This window comes from Rhinatrema bivittatum, chromosome 16, assembly GCF_901001135.1.
Source record: "Rhinatrema bivittatum chromosome 16, aRhiBiv1.1, whole genome shotgun sequence".
Classification (NCBI taxonomy): domain Eukaryota; kingdom Metazoa; phylum Chordata; class Amphibia; order Gymnophiona; family Rhinatrematidae; genus Rhinatrema; species Rhinatrema bivittatum.
Genome location: NC_042630.1, coordinates 30,818,273 through 30,836,752, shown reverse-complemented (window position 1 = coordinate 30,836,752; position 18,480 = coordinate 30,818,273). Strand labels below are relative to the sequence as shown.

The 18,480-nt window shown below is 46.2% G+C and overlaps 1 protein-coding gene across 7 annotated transcripts in view; it reads left to right on the top strand.

Moving 5' to 3' along the window:
- The first annotated feature begins 3,162 nt into the window (after positions 1–3,162).
- Positions 3,163–18,480, top strand: part of PRPF3 (pre-mRNA processing factor 3) — a 73,773-nt gene continuing 58,455 nt past the window's right edge. For 3 of the 7 annotated variants that reach the window (XR_003853091.1, XR_003853092.1, XM_029581004.1), the window contains exons 1-2: positions 10,624–10,755; positions 14,008–14,188. Coding sequence is in view for 5 of the 7 variants with exons in the window: in XM_029581004.1 (XP_029436864.1) it covers positions 14,044–14,188 (145 nt within the window). In the remaining 2 variants the exon portion in view is untranslated. The other 4 variants (XM_029581006.1, XM_029581008.1, XM_029581007.1 and 1 more) reach the window with 4 other exon arrangements.

Here is an 18,480-nt window from a genome sequence, read left to right as displayed (position 1 = left end):
TAATATTGTGTGCTCATTCTAGCCCATAAAAATGTACCTCTCAATGAGGGGGTGGAGTTAGGCATCACCGGTCCTGGAGTGTCACAACCACGTCAGGTTCACAGGACATCCACCATGAATATGCATGAGATATATTTGCATGCACTGCCTCTATTATATTCAAATATATTTCATGTATCTTCATTGTGGATATCCTGCAAACCTGGATGTGGCACTCCACATAGCCAGTTAGGTTTTCTGGGTATCTACAATGAATATGCATGAAATAGATTTGCATACACTGCCCCTCCACATGCAAATTTATCTCATGCATATTCAATGTGGATAACCTGAAAACTGATTGTCTGGGGATAGCCCTGGCCAGGTTTGAGAACCCCTGGACCAGATGCACATGAAGAAAAAGTGTGGGGCTTTCAGCAGCGCTAACAAAACCTGTGGCACACTGGCCTATCCTGCTGCATGGGTTTCCTATTACCATGAAAACACATAAGGGAGGCAGGGCATCACATGGTCTGACAGTGCAGGAGCTCTGCTGAAGGCCCCATGGAGTTGTTACATAATTTTCAGACACTGACTTGCAGGTGAGAAAGGAGGGAGAAGGGAATTTGTGCAGGTGGAATCACTCCCCCCACTGCCTATGGGCATATATTACTTAATCTCGCCCTGCCTATAGGTTAAAACTAAGGGGTGGCCAACTCCGGTTTTCAGGCTATCCCTAATGACTATGCATGAGAAGGATTTGCATACACTGGAGGGTGCATATTATAGCCTGAAAACTTGGCCTGTCTGTGGGTTTGGAGGACTGGAGTTGGCCGCCCCCTGGACCAATCACTTGCGAACCATGGTTCAAATTCTACTTCTTCTACCGACACTTTCTCTCCCCGCAGAGACATAAACTTTCTTTCCGTGAATGAAATTGCTTTTTATCTGGAGTGAGGGCGATCCATGCCAGGTCTTCCACCCAACGCATACCGGCTGCCACTTGGAAGGGAGTAGGAACAGAGCATGGCGCCGTTGGGAATTTGCAAGAGTACTGGTAGAGCGGTGTTGCCAGGTTTTCATGAAAGAACAAGCACTTTTTTCCAAAAAAAAACCAAGCCCAAAAAAAGCCCAAAACACGTGAAACTGAAACTTTTTATTTTTTATAGCATTTAACGCCCTCACATACTCATTTCCCTCTCCCCACCCCCCTCCGAGTACATCTCTGGCCCCCACATACTGATTCCCCCTTCCCTAACCCCTCCGAGCACATCTGTGGCCCCCACACATTCATTCCCCCCTCCCTAACCCCTCCGAGCACATTTCTGGGCCCGCACACACTGATTCCCCCCTCTGAGCACATCTCTGGCACTCACATACTCATTCCCCTCTCCCCACCCCCCTCCAAGCACATCTCTGGCCCCCTCACACTCATTCCCCCCCTCCCTAACCCCTCTGAGCACATCTCTGGCCCCCACACTCTCATTCCCCCCTCCCTAACCCCTCCGAGCACATCTCTGGCTCCGCACACACTGATTCTCCCCTCCGAGCACATCTCTGGCCCCCACACTCATTCCCCCCTCCCTAACCCCTCAGAGCACATCTCTGGCCCCGCACACACTGATTCCCCCCTCTGAGCACATCTCTGGCACTCACACACTCATTCCCCTCTCCCCACCCCCCTCCGAGCACATCTCTGTCCCCCACACTCTCATTCCCCCCTCCCTAACCCCTCCGAGCACATCTCTGTCCCCCACACTCTCATTCCCCCCTCCCTAACCCCTCCGAGCACATCTCTGTCCCCCACACTCTCATTCCCCCCTCCCTAACCCCTCCGAGCACATCTCTGTCCCCCACACTCTCATCCCCCCCTCCCTAACCCCTCCGAGCACATCTCTGTCCCCCACACTCTCATTCCCCCCTCCCTAACCCCTCCGAGCACATCTCTGTCCCCCACACTCTCATTCCCCCCTCCCTAACCCCTCCGAGCACATCTCTGTCCCCCACACTCTCATTCCCCCCCTCCCTAACCCCTCCGAGCACATCTCTGTCCCCCACACTCTCATTCCCCCCTCCCTAACCCCTCCGAGCACATCTCTGTCCCCCACACTCTCATTCCCCCCTCCCTAACCCCTCCGAGCACATCTCTGGCCTCCACACTCTCATTCCTCCCACCCTAACCCCTCCGAGCACATATCTGGCCCCACACACACACTGATTCCCCCCTCTGAGCACATTTCTGGCACTCACATACTCATTCCCCTCTCCCCACCCCCCTCCAAGCACATCTCTGGCCCCCACATACTCATTCCCCCCTCCCTAACCCCTCAGAGCACATCTCTGGCCCGCACACACTGATTCCCCCCTCCCTAACCCCTCAGAGCACATCTCTGGCCCCGCACACACTGATTCCCCCCTCCCTAACCCCTCAGAGCACATCTCTGGCCCCGCACACACTGATTCCCCCCTCCCTAACCCCTCAGAGCACATCTCTGGCCCCGCACACACTGATTCCCCCCTCCCTAACCCCTCAGAGCACATCTCTGGCCCCGCACACACTGATTCCCCCCTCCCTAACCCCTCAGAGCACATCTCTGGCCCCGCACACACTGATTCCCCCCTCCCTAACCCTCAGAGCACATCTCTGGGCCCCGCACACACCGATTCCCCCCTCTGAGCACATCTCTGGCCCTCACATACTCATTCCCCAGCCCCCACCAAGCACATCTCTGGCCTCCACACTCTCATTCCCCCCTCCCTAACCCCTCCAAGCACATATCTGGCCCCACACACACTGATTCCCACTCTGAGCACATCTCTGGCCCCCACACTCTCATTTCCCCCTCCCAACATACTAATTTCTTCCCTCCTGATACCTGGCTGTAACTGCACACTCTGGATTCCTTTGCTGTTGCACTCCAATGCTGTGCTGCTGCCCTTCCCGTTCCGCCCACGTGCGGTGCTGGGTGGGTCTGCCCACAAAATGTGTCGTGTGCATCAACAAGACTTGCATTCTGCTCTGATTGGCTTACTGCTGCAATATAGGGATAGGGTGCGCCTGCTATGGACAGGTTCATCGCAGCAGCCAATCACTGTAACATGATTCAGAGCACAAGTCCCGCCCAACAAGCCCAAAAACCGCGACTGGCAGAAAAAATAGCCCAATTAAAAGAAACCCGCGAATCGGAAAAAAAAACCCGCGAATGACTTTTTGTAGTCAGGCGCTTTGCGCACCGCCCCTATCACGTGAGGAAGAGACCTAGCGTCACTTCCGGCTTTGGAGCGGGTAACGCCATAGAGAGGCGACCATGGGTGATATCTAAGGTCTGAAAGGGGATGGGGGTGAAGTAACCGGAGCAGAGTCAGGTTCAGTTCTGGGCGAGGAAATGTGTGGGCTGAGCTAGGATTAGAGCTCGGGCTCTTTCAGAGCGGGGATCTTGTAAATAGATCTGTGCAGTTCTTCCAGGCAGGGAAGGAATTAATTTATCTGTGCTTTTAGCCTCCGTCCATTCTCCTCTATCCCAGCGACGCCTCATACTCCGCCAGAGTTCTTATCTTAACCTTCCTTGAATTGCTAAACCTACGTCCTTGGCCAGTAGGAAAAATCTCCCTATCGCACATCCTCTCCTTAAGGCCCTATCGTCATTGGGCATCTCTGCACTTCCTTGATCTGTCATGCTTTTATAATTTTTAATAATTTTTAAAATTCATTTTCCTCTTTTCGTGACACTTCAAAGCAGATTACATTCAGCTATAATATGTATTTTCCTATCCCTAGAGGGCTCACAGGTCAAATTGGCTGAGGTCATTAACCTTTCAACTTCACTTAGCTGACTGGCATTGGCTCAGACATGTTTTTGCTTATGAAATCAGCCCAGTTCTCCCCTACCTCTATATAGAGAAATGTTTCTATATCTGTCATACCTGTTCAGAAGTGTTTGCTAAGAGCACAGATTATTATAACCGTGGGCAATAATAATTCTCATGTTATCTTGGTTACATGGGCTCCATTTTTCCTTGTGTTTTAGGTCACTACTGGCTCTCCTTGTTGTCTTTGGGATACTGGGCACCTGTAATCTGCATCAGACTTGGAATTCTCTTATTTGTGTCCAAACCCTGAGATGGCAAATCATTTGAAATTCGTGGCCAGGACTGTGATGGTGCAAAATGGAAATGTAGACAATGCATACAAAGCATTAAACAGGTAAAAAGTGCATGAGATAAACACAGAGGATCACTAAGATGGTAATGAAGCACTGGGGTAACATGCACGGGGAGGCAGTTACCCTGCCTTCTGTTTAGATTTGTAACTCTGAAAAGTCTTGCTGTGCATAGGCTATGTGTGTCTTTTTCTGCTGTCATTGTACTGTTACTAAAGAATGAGCAGGGTGAGGATGGGGATGTTTCTTTTGCTTCAGAAGCATAGAGTACAGAGAGCTAATGTTGTCTCCTCAGGTCATGGCATGGAGCAGCATCAGCTGCGTGAAAGGAGCAGAGGGAGTTTGCTTTTTCCCCATTTTGTGCTCCTCTTGTGAGTTCAGGGTTATTGTAACATAGCAACCTTGCAGATGATGACAGAATAAAAGACTAATTGGTCCACCCAGAATGCCTAGTTATTGCTGTCCACATTGCCAAGGATATATCTCAGGTGCTAGCAATAAAAGCCTGAGTGCTTGTAGGATATTGCTCCTTATTCAAGACAGAATTTGTCATCATGCTCATTAGTTCTTTACACTCTTAGGTAGGTGGACACGCACATTCCCATACTTAATCCAACACATAGCCCCTCATCCCACCACCAACGTTTGTACCAAAACTAGTGAGGCTGTTTCTTGAACATCTGGCCTTCTAGAAATAAATAATTCCAACAGGCATATTCCTGATTTGTTGAGCTACTGATTAGGGGAGAGGATTCTGTGTGGATGTGAATAAATAAATAAAGGGGGCTCTTAGGAAAATGATTTTGATTTACTAAATTGTTGATTAGTGAAAACAATTTTTGTTCAGAGGCAACTAAAAGGGTTTAGTGATAGACTGATTAAGTGTTGGGATTATTTTCTGAGAAGGAGAATGGGTTTTGTTTGATTTCTGTTATATTTGGATGATTACAGTAACAGTAAATGATAGCAGATAAAGACCAAGTAGTCCATCCTGTTGCCCAGCAAGTTGTTTCTGGTGGTAATTGCTGCTCCATGAAGGTTACCTCCGTGCCTTCTGTTAAAATGTTCTGGGCTCAGATCATGCACACTTTTTCTGCCTGGGGGCTAATCTCGCTGCGAGCTACCTGAAGGGTTTTTCATCTGTTTGCATACAGGACTGCTTGTGGGGGCTTACCCGATGTAAACACACACACTTACTGAGATGATATCTGGAGGTATGAACCCAGGAGCTTATTCCCCACACAAGTAGTCACAACCACACTCTGATTTGGTACATCATGGTTCAAGGTATTTATGAAAGTACGTTTATTGAAGCAATATGAGGATAGAACAGAGAATAAATAAAATCAGATAATACAGAAGAGTTAGTTGCAGATAATTACTACATATAGTAAAGCTTACATGTGTGCTATCATGTCCAGGAAGTGCTCTCTTCCTCTCACTCTAGCTATTACTTCTTTTATTTATTTATTTAAAGGATTCTTATATACCGATAGCCGTTTGCACATCGTATCGGTTTACATATAACTAGGAACATATAAGCAGAGCCATATACATATAGGCTGAGCCCTTACATGGAACAGAAACAATGTATGAGGAACGGAACAGTAAAATCACTAAAAAACATTAACTTTGGATAAGTTTATTTAGCATTTGTTTATATACCGAGGTACAGCTGACATAGCCTTCACTCCGGTTTACATTATAACCAAACCAGTTACATTTAAATTCATAACAGTGTAAAGAGAATGAATCAGAACATTAACTTAAAAAGTCAATAAATACATTGAACCATACATTGAACAATAGTTATTAGTGTAAGCAACACTTGAAGTAGACGGTTGACACCGTTAAAGAGGAAAAGGTTTCTGCAAGACAGGACGGAATACAGAAGGAGGGGATTGCAGGCATAAAAAGGAACGTGAAGGTGGATATGAAACAGATTATGTTCAGTTGTCATTAGGTGAGCAGCCATTGTACGACTGTGAGAGTAACCAATCTTTGAGATCTTTTTAAAAAGATTTAAAGTTTTCTTGCGAATTGAGGTGTTGAGGTAATGCGTTCCATAATTTTGGGCCGATGATGGAGATGGCTCTATTTCTAATGGAGGATAATTTGGCTTGAGGTAAAGAAGGGACATCCAGCTGAACTTTATATGTAGATCTTGTTGTACGTGAAGATTTATGTAGATGTATAATATTGTCCAGGGCAGAGAAGTCAACTTTGTGAATTGATTTGTGTAGGATTGTGAGTACTTTGTACTCTATTCTTTTTTTAACTGGTACATATATATAAATATATAAAACTTCTTAAATATATAAAACTTCTTCTTATATACTAAACATTAACAAAATTTATTTAACAGCTTTTCTATAACAACATTAAAATACACATCATATCGGTTTAACAAAAACTTGAGAGAGAAGCAATGTCTCCTCCCTCACTGCATACTCTTATCAGTTCCAAGACCAGCCGAGTGGCCTTCACTCTCTCAGACTTGTTGGTAATAGTGATTAAAAATATAAATTATAAAGAGAGAGAATCCCCCATGCCACCACCATCTTGCTAGCTGCTTTCTGGAGAGTTGTAGCCTTCCGGTCTCAACCTGGCTCTACCATGTCCTGCAGTACCATTAAGTTGTATTTCCTTTATCCGCACCTTGTTTTTGCCAAATCACCTGTTTGGACAGTATCTGGAATAACTTACAGGCTGATGCAATACTGTGCGCTCAGGCCAGTACACAGGTTAACTGCGGTTTGTACAGGTTGGATGCGCATCCATAACCCCTTATGCAATAAGGGGATTAATGCATCCAAACCAGGGCATAGCTAATAGCGCTCACCACATGTAAATGCCTTGTTATTAAGGCTATTAACTAGTACCCTCCGAAGTAAAAAAAAAAAAAAAATTGGTACATTTAACCCTTAAAAATTAACGCCAGCCCCGGAGCTTGCGTTAAGTTTTGAGGATCCCCAAAAGTTGATTAGAAAAACAGAAAATACTGCTTTTTTGTGGGTCCTCCAACTTAATATCATGACGATATTAAATCGGAGGAACCATAGAAAGTAGCAATGTAAAAAAAACACAAAACAAAACTGTCTTGACAGCGGTCAGATTAGGGAAACAGACGGACACTCAATTTACCAGCGTCCATTTTCCTAACCCTTGGCTGAGCACACAGTCACTTCTCCAGGGCGCCTGATGCCAAGGAGACACTAGGGATGCACAGTTTCCCCTAGTGCCTCCTTTCTAATGTAGCAGCTCATTTGCCTACTGCATCGCACGCTCGGGAGAGGTAGATGAGCGCCTTAGGAAAGTGGGCATTCAATCATGAGCGCCCATCTTTCCTGCACGGATGTTGCATGGGCCTGATAGAAGGTGATGGCAGCCAAGGCATCTTTTTTCTTTTCCATTACTTAAGGCTTTCTTTTTAAATATTTTATTTTTTGTAAATGGTTTTATACGGATGTAATTTTGCCTTTTCGATTGTCTTAAGTATACTGGTGAGAAGTAAGTGTTTATGGGCTAGCATGAGTGCAATAAAGTAACTCTTCAGCACTCAGCAAAATGTAGGCATTTGTTAAATTTCCCAGTTGTTTTTTCAAGCCCCTTTTTATTTTATGTTTTTTTTTTACGCCATGTCTGCTCTGCTATTAGTGTACACACTGATCTGTTACCACACTGTATGCCAGACCTGAAATAATGTGTGTGTTCCCATATGCTCCACACAGGCTCTCTAGCTCTGTTACATATTCAAGTGCTAGTAACAACACTGAAACCTCAACTTTAACTGAATTAATAAAAGGCTGGTGTGGGCCAGACCAACTTTGTTAGAGGAAGAGATATGGATGTGCTGTTCTTACCTTCCTGGGCCAGGGTGATTTCAGGGTTGCAGAGCTAACAAAGCACACATCAGAAGCAGCTTAGGATCAGAGAGGTCAGTGACTCCCTTCTGTTTGATTAGGAAATATCTATGAAAGCTTGAGTAATATTAGTCATTCAGGTAAGGTGCTTATTTTACAGTATTCAGTTTTCTCCTATGTTCGCCAAACAAACATTTCTCATCCCTGTGTGTTTGCAAATTTTCTTAACCATTCTGGTAAACCTTCATATCTGTCCGGTTTTGTCACTTCTGAACCTGAGAGTTGGCGCTTGAAAGTCTGGGCGTGTGGATACAGACGAGGGATAGTATTTACTGAAGCAACACAGCACAAGTGGATGTATGTGGCGATGGGCATGCTGGTCTTCCTTAGCGCTGGAGCCCCTTCCAGGAAGAAGTAGCCCCCCCATCTTCTTCTGGAGCTCATGGTCACCATGTAGGCATTTATGGCTCCGCAGGAAAGGGTTATTGATTATCCTTCTTTGCTTCCAAAGCTTTCTGTGTGTTTTTGGATTTATTTTCTCTGTTGTTCCTAATGGTTAATGATGTTGTTTTGGAGGCTGAGGATGACTGCAGAGGTTGACGACTAGAATCTTTTGAATTTACTTTCTTTGGGAATGATTAAAGAGATACATACATGTTTTTAGCCAATCAATTATACTAAATCTGAATATATAATGTCAACATACTTTATTTAGTAATGCCAATTCATGTCGGGTTTTTTTTTTTTTTTTTTTTTTTACTGAGATCAAACCTCAGTGTAGGGGTCATCATTACATCTGCAAGACCAACTTGGCCTCAATGTTGTGCTGCTGTAGTCCTTGATATCATTGGGTTCCCACCTGTGTTCCCTCTGGATTGGCAGAGGTCACTCACCCCTTGTTTTGTGCTCCCACCCCTACAGAATTTTAACCATGGATGGGATTCTTGATGACGCCAAACGGCGTCGATACTATGAGAAACCGTGCATCAAGCGGCGGAGAGAGGAATATGAAAACTGTAGGCGGATTTACAACATGGAAATGGCAAGGAAGGTCAACTTCCTGATGCGGAAAAATCGACCAGACCCCTGGCTGGGATGCTAAGCCTAAGTATCTTGTGCAGGGAAGGCTAGAACTTGAGATGCTGGTGGAGCTTTAAAAGACATTTGTAACTGCATGGCAGAGTTTGACCAGCAAAGGATCTCTCTCCACAGAGCTGACCCTGCTTCAAAGCTTTTAGGGGTTAAGTGCCATTTGCTTCTACAGTTTGCTGCCAAAAGTGATTTAATCTAGCAGTTTTGTTTCAAAGGTTATGTAATGGAGCATTGGGATTTTTTCTGAGCCCTTATGGGGGATATGCGGGGAGAGATACTTAGGGTTAGTCATAGCAAAAGATTCACTTTTAGGAAGCAGACAAGGTGGGGCTACTGTTCCTTTACCTTAGTAGTATGTCACCTCCTGTATCAGAACATTTTGCCTTTTTAATAAATGTTTCAAATAACTACTTTACCCATTTGGACTTTATATTGACTAAGACAAGTGCGCTTTGCTTCTGGTTTGTGTGCATAAACAATGGTTTCTGAGCAGAAAATGAGTTAAGGGCATAAACTTTGTGCTTATAGGTTGTGTGTACAAAACCTGCATGAATCGTGTTTTATATACATAAATGCTGTGTATACGATCCCAGTACCACAACCTCTAGGTTCAGCCTCAAAGACTTAACATTAGCCCCAGAATCTTTACTGATCCTCTGACCAGGAGTTTCTAATGCTAAGACAACGCTTTAATCCTAGGCACCTCTCTGCATTGATGAGTAATAGCTAATTCCTTGATTAATGGAATTTGCCTGGAGGAAGGCAAAGCTGTGCAAAAAAAATTCTTGCGAAAGTGAGAGTAAAGTTTTACATCCAAAAATCTGCGCATAATAGAGCGCATCTTATTACATCGAAACCTGAGTTTCTTGAGTTCATGCAGGCTCCTTGTGTTGTAAGTGAGGACCCTATTTCCCTCCGAGGCTCCTTTAAAGGGGCGAGCAAGTAGGGTGACCGCCTGCGAGTACATGCGCCCGACAGTTTGGTGCCAAACGCACAACCGGCTGGGGCTATTTTTTTTTTTTTTTTTTTTACAGCGATGGCCCTGTCACCTGGTTTCTAGATATCTGATGTGGATCTAATGAAAGCTATCCCAGCCCCCGGAAGGAAGAATTTTCTCCAAGGCTGATGGGGGGGGCCTTTGGGGTTGAGAAGCATGCAGCAGCAGACCTACGATTCAACTCAACACAAAGTATTCGGGCTTATAGTGCACAAGCGACAGCAGATACAGGGAGGGGTTTAATTATCACAAGTCTGACATTTGTCAGGAGCTTTTTTTATGAGAGTTGATGCATTTAAAATTTTAAATGCATATGTTGGCCAAAGTAATACATAATGAAATAAATATCATAAGACTTGTCATGCTGGGTCAGATCGAGCCCAGTATCCTGTCTCCGACAGTGACCGGCCAAGGTCACGAGTACCTGCCAGCTCCGTGCAAGGAGAGAAGAGGAAGACTGTTCCATGTCTCTACTCTCCGGAATCCGCCCTTCTTTAGGACCTGGCGCCGCACCGCCTCTGTCACGAGAGCGTTTTGTGAGGTGAGAAGTGACGCACTACCGCCGTTTTCGCGCGCGCATGCGAATTTGGCGGCGATCTGCCGTTTCCGCTTCCGCTCCCAACGTCGTGTCTCCGTCTCCCGCCGGAGTTGCGTGTCGCGGCCGGTGAGTACTGCCGGGCATGAGAAAGGATGGGGACCCCCCCCCCCCCCCCAAACAAGTCGAGCGCGCTGGTCTGGACCTCGGTCTTCACTTCCGGCAGGCCTCGTATATCCCCGAGCTGGAGTAGCGACCGCCGAGGGGCCTGAGGCAGAGGAGGCTGGATTGAGGCCTCACCTTCCCTGTCGGGAGTTTTTCAATTTGTATTGCGCGATTTTACTGGACCAGTATAAGAATTAATGTGGAGTGCCCGACTACATCATTATTGTCGCTATCGACAGGCCCTGTGAAAAGACTCCCCAGCTCTCCAGTACCAGGAGCATTAATTAATTGGTTTTTATTTACAAACGTTTGATATTCCGCCTTTACCAAGCTGGTCGCATGGCGGATTACAATAAAACTAATAAATCCCATTATATTAATGTCTTGGTTTATAGTGATTATAGGGAAACACCAAAGCGGGTATATAAACTATGATTAGAAGTGCGGGAAACATAAACTGAGACAGTAATAGAGGGTTACTATATATCTTCTGCTTGCTTGGCTCTTTAAGGTATTATAGTAGAGATACAGAGGAAGTCCAGATGGGTTGATAAGGTTTGAAGATAAAGTTCCAGTAGTCAAATGACAGAATCAGTCTATTGTCACAGTGTTTGAGGTGAGTTTAGGGAAAGTCTGCCTGAATAACCAAGCCTTTAACTCTTTTTTAAGGTAAGGTATGATGTCTGGAGGCATAGTAGTATCTTGTTCCATAGTTTTGGGGCGTACTAGTTGAATGCGTGGAATTAATCTGGTGGTGGGCCGAGTGGAGAGGAAAGGAGGGCTGTTTGGGAGGAATGGAATGTAGAAGAGCAGAAACTGGGAGAGAGATTCATGAGCCGAGCTGTTTACACACCTTAAGATGAAGGCAGTGTGTGTTGAATTGTACCCTGTATTTGACCAGGAGCCGGTGGAACTGATGTAAGATTGGTTTTATGTGGTCAGTTGCTTTGGCTCCTACAGAATTCTTGCAGCTCTGCTTTGTAAGAGCTTGAGGTATTTGAGATTTTTTGAGCTGCCATGGAATAGAGAACTACAGTTCTGTACAGCTGGTTCTTATTGCATATATAACAGTGGCAAAGTTTCCATTGTGATTTTGTAATTGAGTTGAACACTGAAACTTCACACTGAATCCTTAGGTTGTAGGGGAATTCTTGATAGAAGGTAGGGGTATTAAGCAGTAGCCTTGTTGACTTAGAGAAGTTCTGATTGGGGTTGATCTACTGGGCTACTGCTGTAAGACTGTGATTGAGATTGACATTGAAAGAGATTTGGTTCTATCCTATTTTGATGCAGAAATCTTTGCTGCTGATCTCCATTAGGCATTCAGTGTTGAATGACTGGATGAAGTCACTCATTGGATGAATGTAAGTGTTGAAAAGGATCAGGTACTCTATAGGTGAAGACTGTGGGTAGGGATGAATATGGACTGGGTCCTGTTGTTCAGGAAAGATTGAAATCATTTGAGTGCTGTGCTTTCGATGTTGATATCACTTAATCATTGCAGTAGGAATTGACTGATGGTGTCAGAGGTGGTGGAGAGATCTAGTAGGGCTAGGAGCAAGTCACCAATCAGCATTCATGTGAATACTGTTGTTTATGACTTATTGGACAAATTCCGTTCCATGGCCCTTCCTGAGTCTGGATTGGTAAGAATGGAGGATTTTATCCTTTTCAAGGAAGTATAGGAGTTGGAAATAGACTACTTTATCCATTGTTTTTTATAGGAAGAGTCAGAACTAGTTTTTTTTCCCCCCAAGATTGGTTTGATTATGGTCTTTATTAGTGGGAGAGGCAGGGAGTCTTGAGTTAGCATGGCATTTTTTATGGTTATTAGCTAAGAGCTAAGATTTGTTTGAGGTCCTAGTTGTATTTGGGAGGTTTTGGGTCTGACGGGCAGGATTTTTTTCTACTTTTTTGAGGGAGACCGCTCTGAATTCAGACAGTGGGATACTATCAGGAGGGAGCTGGATTGATTTGGAAGGGATTGAAGGAAGAGCAGATGTGGTTGAGAGGGTGTTTGAGGTAAATAAGTCATTTGGGATAGAGTTGACTGTGGAGATTGTGAGTGAGGAGCATGTAGTTTGAATTTTTTCCAAGAAAAATTTAGCAAAGTCTTCAGCTGAAGAAGTGGTAGTAGGTGTTTGTTTGTTCAGGCTTGGAATGATTTTGTACTAACTGAAAATGTTTCCATGAGTGATTCTTTGATGGTTCTGGCTATGTGAAGATATCTTTTTTTTTTTTTTGCTTGTCAAATGGTGGCTTTCTGTTTCTTTGAGTGTTCTTTGCTGGTGGATAAGTGGTTTTTGGTTTTTATTTCCTCCATTTTCAGTCAGTGTATGAATAGGGTGAACCTGCAGCTCCATGTCCAGGGGGGTAGGCTGAGCTGGTCCTTGGTTTTGCCCCAGGGAGGTGCATGGAATGGAGCTGTTGTGGTCACACTAGGATAAGACAGTTTAATGTAGTGATTCTTAGCTGGGGTACCCACTGGTCAAACTGGTTGCCAGTATCTGCACAATCAGTATGCATAAGATAAACTTGCATGTGCTGCCCCAATTGTATACAGATATCTAATGCATTGTGGATATTCTGAAAACCAGATTGACCAGGGGGTATTTGAGGACTGAGATGAGATCCGCTGATTTAGAGTATGAGCATAGGCTTTTCAGAGAGGCCGACTTGGCAAGTGTTCATCACTTTGCCGAGTTATTGTTATCATATACTGAGCTACAGAATAGCTCATACAAACAGCAATATGCAAATCTATCTCACGTATATTCATTGTGTATAACTTAAAAACCAGACTGGCTGGGTGTATCCAGAGGATTGGGTTGAGAACCTCTGATTTAATGAATTCAATAGTATGGCAGGGATGGGAAGCTCTGATCCTCAAGAGTCACAAACATGTCAGGTTTTTAGAATATTCAGAATGTATATGAATGACAGATTTCCATGCACAATCTCCAGTGTTTGCAAATCTATCTCATGCACATTCATTATGGTTATCTTGAAAATCAGGCCTGTTTGTGGCTCTTGAGGACTGGAGTTAGAAAATAGTGGCTAAATTGTGGCAGATTGCCATAGTCCTAATCTTGTCAAGTCTCCAAGTTTGAGCACCCAGTGGTGCATCTCATGAAATAAGCATACTGCTTGACTAGTAGATATGTTTTCTTTGACCCCCCCTCCCTGAGTGCTTGCCTGTATTTGTTTCTATCACAGGCACTTTATCAGAAAGTGAGACAGAGCTGAGCAGAGATGGCACTTTCCAAGCGAGAGCTAGATGACCTGAAGCCATGGGTAGAGAAGACGGTAAAGCGTGTCCTGGGTTTCTCAGAGCCGACTGTGGTGACTGCAGCACTGAACTGTGTAGGAAAGGGAATGGACAAAAAGAAAGCTGCTGGTACGTATGGATCATAATCATATGTTTCTTATAGATGACATAAAATTAAGTTGCTGTACTTTTTCTTACCAGAAATGTGCTCTGGTACCATCCAATGTATTCAGAGCAGGAATACAGCCCATATATGCAAAGCATAATTTTCTGGGAAGACAGAGGCAACTGAGGGCTTCTGCATTCGGCAAATATGTTTTACAAAACTTGTTACAAATGCTTATTTAAAAAACTGAACATTCCTTGTTCGTACCCCAGATCAGTCCACACAAGTGGGTTTTTTCATCCCTATCAGCAGTTGGAGGCAGAGAACAAAACTTAGAGGCACTGCTACATAACCAAGAGTGCCACCTGCAGTCCCTCAGTATTTCTCTGGCTCTGGCAGATGGTAGAGGTGTGACACCTGTAGTCTGGAGTTTAAAAAAAAATTAGGGAAAGAAGATAGGAAATTTGGCTTCGTGGGCCATCCCTTAGGTCGAGCCAGGTGAGCGGGGGGTTTGGAATCCCTGGCTGTCTTGGCCAAAGCCATCAGAGGGCTTGAAAGCCAGGCTCCTGTCTCCCTCAGTTCCTCTGGTTCTCCCTCACTAGTTCCTGGCCTCATCTGTTCCTGGCTATAAGATTCAGGGAAGTATTCCCATTATTGTCTTAAGTGTACTGCCTCTCCTTTTTTTTTTTTTTTTTTGTTACTGAAAGTAAAAAAAGAAAAGGGAGTAGGCTGCCAGCGCATGTGAAGTGTTGGCTGTGCTGGATCAGGGGGTGAGGAGGGAGACTGCAGCTGCACACCGGAGTTCTGGGAGTTTTATGGCTGACGATGCAATGTGCGACCGGAGGCTGCTTTTCCCGGGAGGGCTCAGCAGCAAGGTGGGTGCTTGGTGCAGTAGGTGTGTTGGGAGACAGCGTTCAGGGTGCTGTCGGCATGGCGCATGTGTGATAGCAGAGCGGGCCAAAATCTTGCAGCCTCTGAGGAGAAGCAGTTGTGCCTGAGGGCAGGTGCGCTTTCCCTGATGGTGTTTCCAGGGGCGAAGGCAGCTCCCTGGTGGCAGCGGACAAGCTGCCAGGGATGAGAGAGAGAGGGTGGCCATCTTGCCTCCTCGCTGTAGAAGGCAGATGGAGCCGGGGAAGTCAGCAGGGAAGAGCTGGATGAGGAGACTGCTGAGCATACCAGTGATCCGGAGGAGGCATTCTAAAGCTACGCACAGAGGACCTGGTTCCTTGCACGCTGCTCAGTGCCACCTAAGGACTGGGCCCCAGGCTGAAAGGACCAAGTGCTCTCCCATCGAATGTTCCATGTCCTTGTTCAATCCCTTGCACCCATTCTGCTAAGAAGCCTGCAGGATTGAGCAGGCGACCACAAGTTGGGAAGCTCATCAATTTGTACAGCTGAGAAGGTAACAAGGCTACGCGAATAGCACGGGCCTCATTCTCAGAGTGCACTATGCTGAGGGCCGCAAGAAAGTCTGTTGCAGGGCTGCTCCGTCGCTTAGGCTTTGGACGTTCTTCGGTGGAGGAGAGATCCATCGCTAATTTGGAAGAACTGGAGTAGGTTCTGGATGCGGGTAAGCCCCTATTGGACTCGGAGAGGTTCCGGTGCAGCAAGGAGTTGATCCTAGAATGATCTGCTGGTTCCGGAAGGCGGAGCTGTGTCCTCTCATCCCCCAGGTTCTGGTGGTGGCCCCGATTCTGAATGGGCTGCGTGGTGTGGTTCTCCAGTGTTTTGCCTGACTGAGAGAGGTGAAGAAGCGGGTAATCTGGGAGTGGGAGGTTTCAGAGGCTGGTTCTAAGGCCAGCAGGACAGTGGAAATTTCCACGGTGGTCAAGAAGATGACGACCATCCCGGGTGGCAGGTGCGGCTGCTTTCAAGGATATCCAGGATCGAAAACTGGAAATCCTCCTGAAGAGGCTGTTTTGAAGTTTCAGCTCTGAGCCTTCCTGCGGCAGTCTGCGGAAGTCTGATGCAGAGGGCCTGTTTGTGCGAGGTGCAGATGGCGCACGGTAAGCAGTCAGGAATGACCGTCGAAGCTGCTCAGACTGCCCACTTGGAAGCGGGAGTGGCCTATATGGTGGATGCCCTATATGACATGATCCGGATTTCTGCCAGAAGTATGGTCTCGGCTGTAGCGGCAAGGAGACTACTATAGCTATGGAATTGGTTGGTGGATGTGTGGTCCCAAGCCCAGCTGTCTAACCTCTTCTTCAAGGGAACACTGCTATTTGGAGAGTATTTGGAGCAGCTCATGAAGCAAATGGGGGGGAGTTGAAGGGTAATAAATTACCCGAGGACAAGAAAACACCCAAGAAGTTTTTTCCGCCATGCGCTCTATTCCAAGAAGCGAGAAGGTTTCATGCTGGGGAGAGCCCTGGTCCAGCAGCGCAAAAAACAGAGTTCGGGCAGACAGCAGTCCTTTTGAGCCCAATGAAGGCCTCCGAGGACCCCCAAGGGGGAGGCGGAGTAAGATGGGTCAATAAAGGCAGGCTTGTCCTCTCCTCTCCAGAAGCTGTTGGAGGGAGGCTGTCAATATTTTACAAGGAGTAGATCAGGATCATGTTGGAGCAGTGGGTCCTGGAGGTGGTGAGAGACGGCTACGCCTTAGAATTTCTCATCCTCTCAGGGATGACTTTGTAATCTCCCGCTGTCTCCAGAGGCAAGTGAGAGGTGGTGCAGGAGACGTTACAACGGTTACAGTTTCTATTTGCCATAGTTCCAGTGCTCCCTCTGGAGAGGGGATAGTGTCGGTACTCCGTGTACTTCATGGTGCCAAAGGAGGAGGAGACCTTTCAGCCCATTCTTGATCTGCAGAGGGTCAATGTTACCCTCCGGGTGCTGCGGTTTTGGATGGAGACATTGTGCACGGTGATAGTGTGCAAAAGGGAGTTTCTGGCATTGTTGGACTTGACGGAAGCCTTACTACATACCCATTCAAGCCGAACACCAGAGGTTCCTGAAGTTCATGGTGCTGGGAAAACATTTCTAGTTTCAGGCCCTTCCCTTTGATTTAGCATCAGCACCATGCACATTCACAGAGGTGATGGTGGCGCTCAGAAAGGAAGGTATCCTGGTGCACCTGTACCTGGACAATTGGCTACTATAAGCGAAATCGGAAGTGGAATGTGGTCGTTCAGTTCAGCAGGTCCTGCAACTCCTGGATTCATTGGGCTGGGTGACGAACCTGGCAAAGAGTCATTTGAAGCCGGCTCAGTCGTTGTAATATCTGGGGGAACGCTTTGATATCCGGCTAGGGAAGGTGTTTCTGACTACGTGGAGGGTAGTCAAGTTGCAGAGTCAGGTCCTTCTGCTGCTATGTTTGTCTGTTCCCAGGGACTGGGATTATTTGCAGGGTCTGGTTCCATGGCTTCTTCATGGAATTTCAGCTTCCATTGCAGGAGGAGGCCAGGCCCAGTCTCTCGTGGGGGCTGTCTCAGCACAATTTGGAGAAAGGGATGGACCTTGAAATGCCTGACTGGGTAGTGGTCATCACGAATGCCAGTCTATCGGGCCGGGGGGGGGTGGGAGGGGCGATATGTCAAGGTAATTCGGCCGAAGGTCAATGGTCATTGGAAGCAGCCTGGTCCATCAGTCAGCTGGAAACTGGTTTGTGGACCTTCTTCGTCTAGCAGTAGATAGTACCGTTCGTTGACCCATCTGTCAGAGTTGCGGGGGGAGGGACCTGTATTTTGAGACCAGGAGGATCACTTCTGTCTAGCGGCTTGGCTTTTGAGAGGCGACAGCTCTGCTTGAAAGTTTATTCGGAGCCTGTGATTGCGACTTTGCTTCAGGCAAGGAAGTCTTCCATGTCATTGGTTTATGTCCGAGTGTGAAGAGTCTTTGCATCCTGATGTTTGCAGATCAAAGTGCAGCCTTTGAAAGTTTGTCCTGCAGATTCTAGCATTTTTGCAAAGCAGCTTGTCTATGGGTTTGGCCTATAATTGGTTCAGGTGGCAGCTTTAGATTCCCTTCGAGTTAGGGTTCAGGGAAGACTGACATCTCATCTGGATGTGGTTCATTTCTTCAAGGGGTCAAAACATCTGCATCCTCCTGTTCGGAAGATTTGTCCAGGATGGAATCTGAACTTGGCTCTTCGGGTGCTATGTGGTCCTCCCTTTGAACCAGTTAGGAGGGCTTCTCTAGAGGACTGAATCTGAAGGCTGTTTTCCTGGTGTCTATCTGTTCAGCTAGAAGGATTTACGAGCTGTAAGCTTTATCGTGTAGGGAACCTTTCCTGCATTTTTTTCAGTGGAGGGGGGTTTCTTTACAGACTGTTCCTTCCTTTTTGCCTAAGGTGGTTTCATTTCAGTCAGGTTAT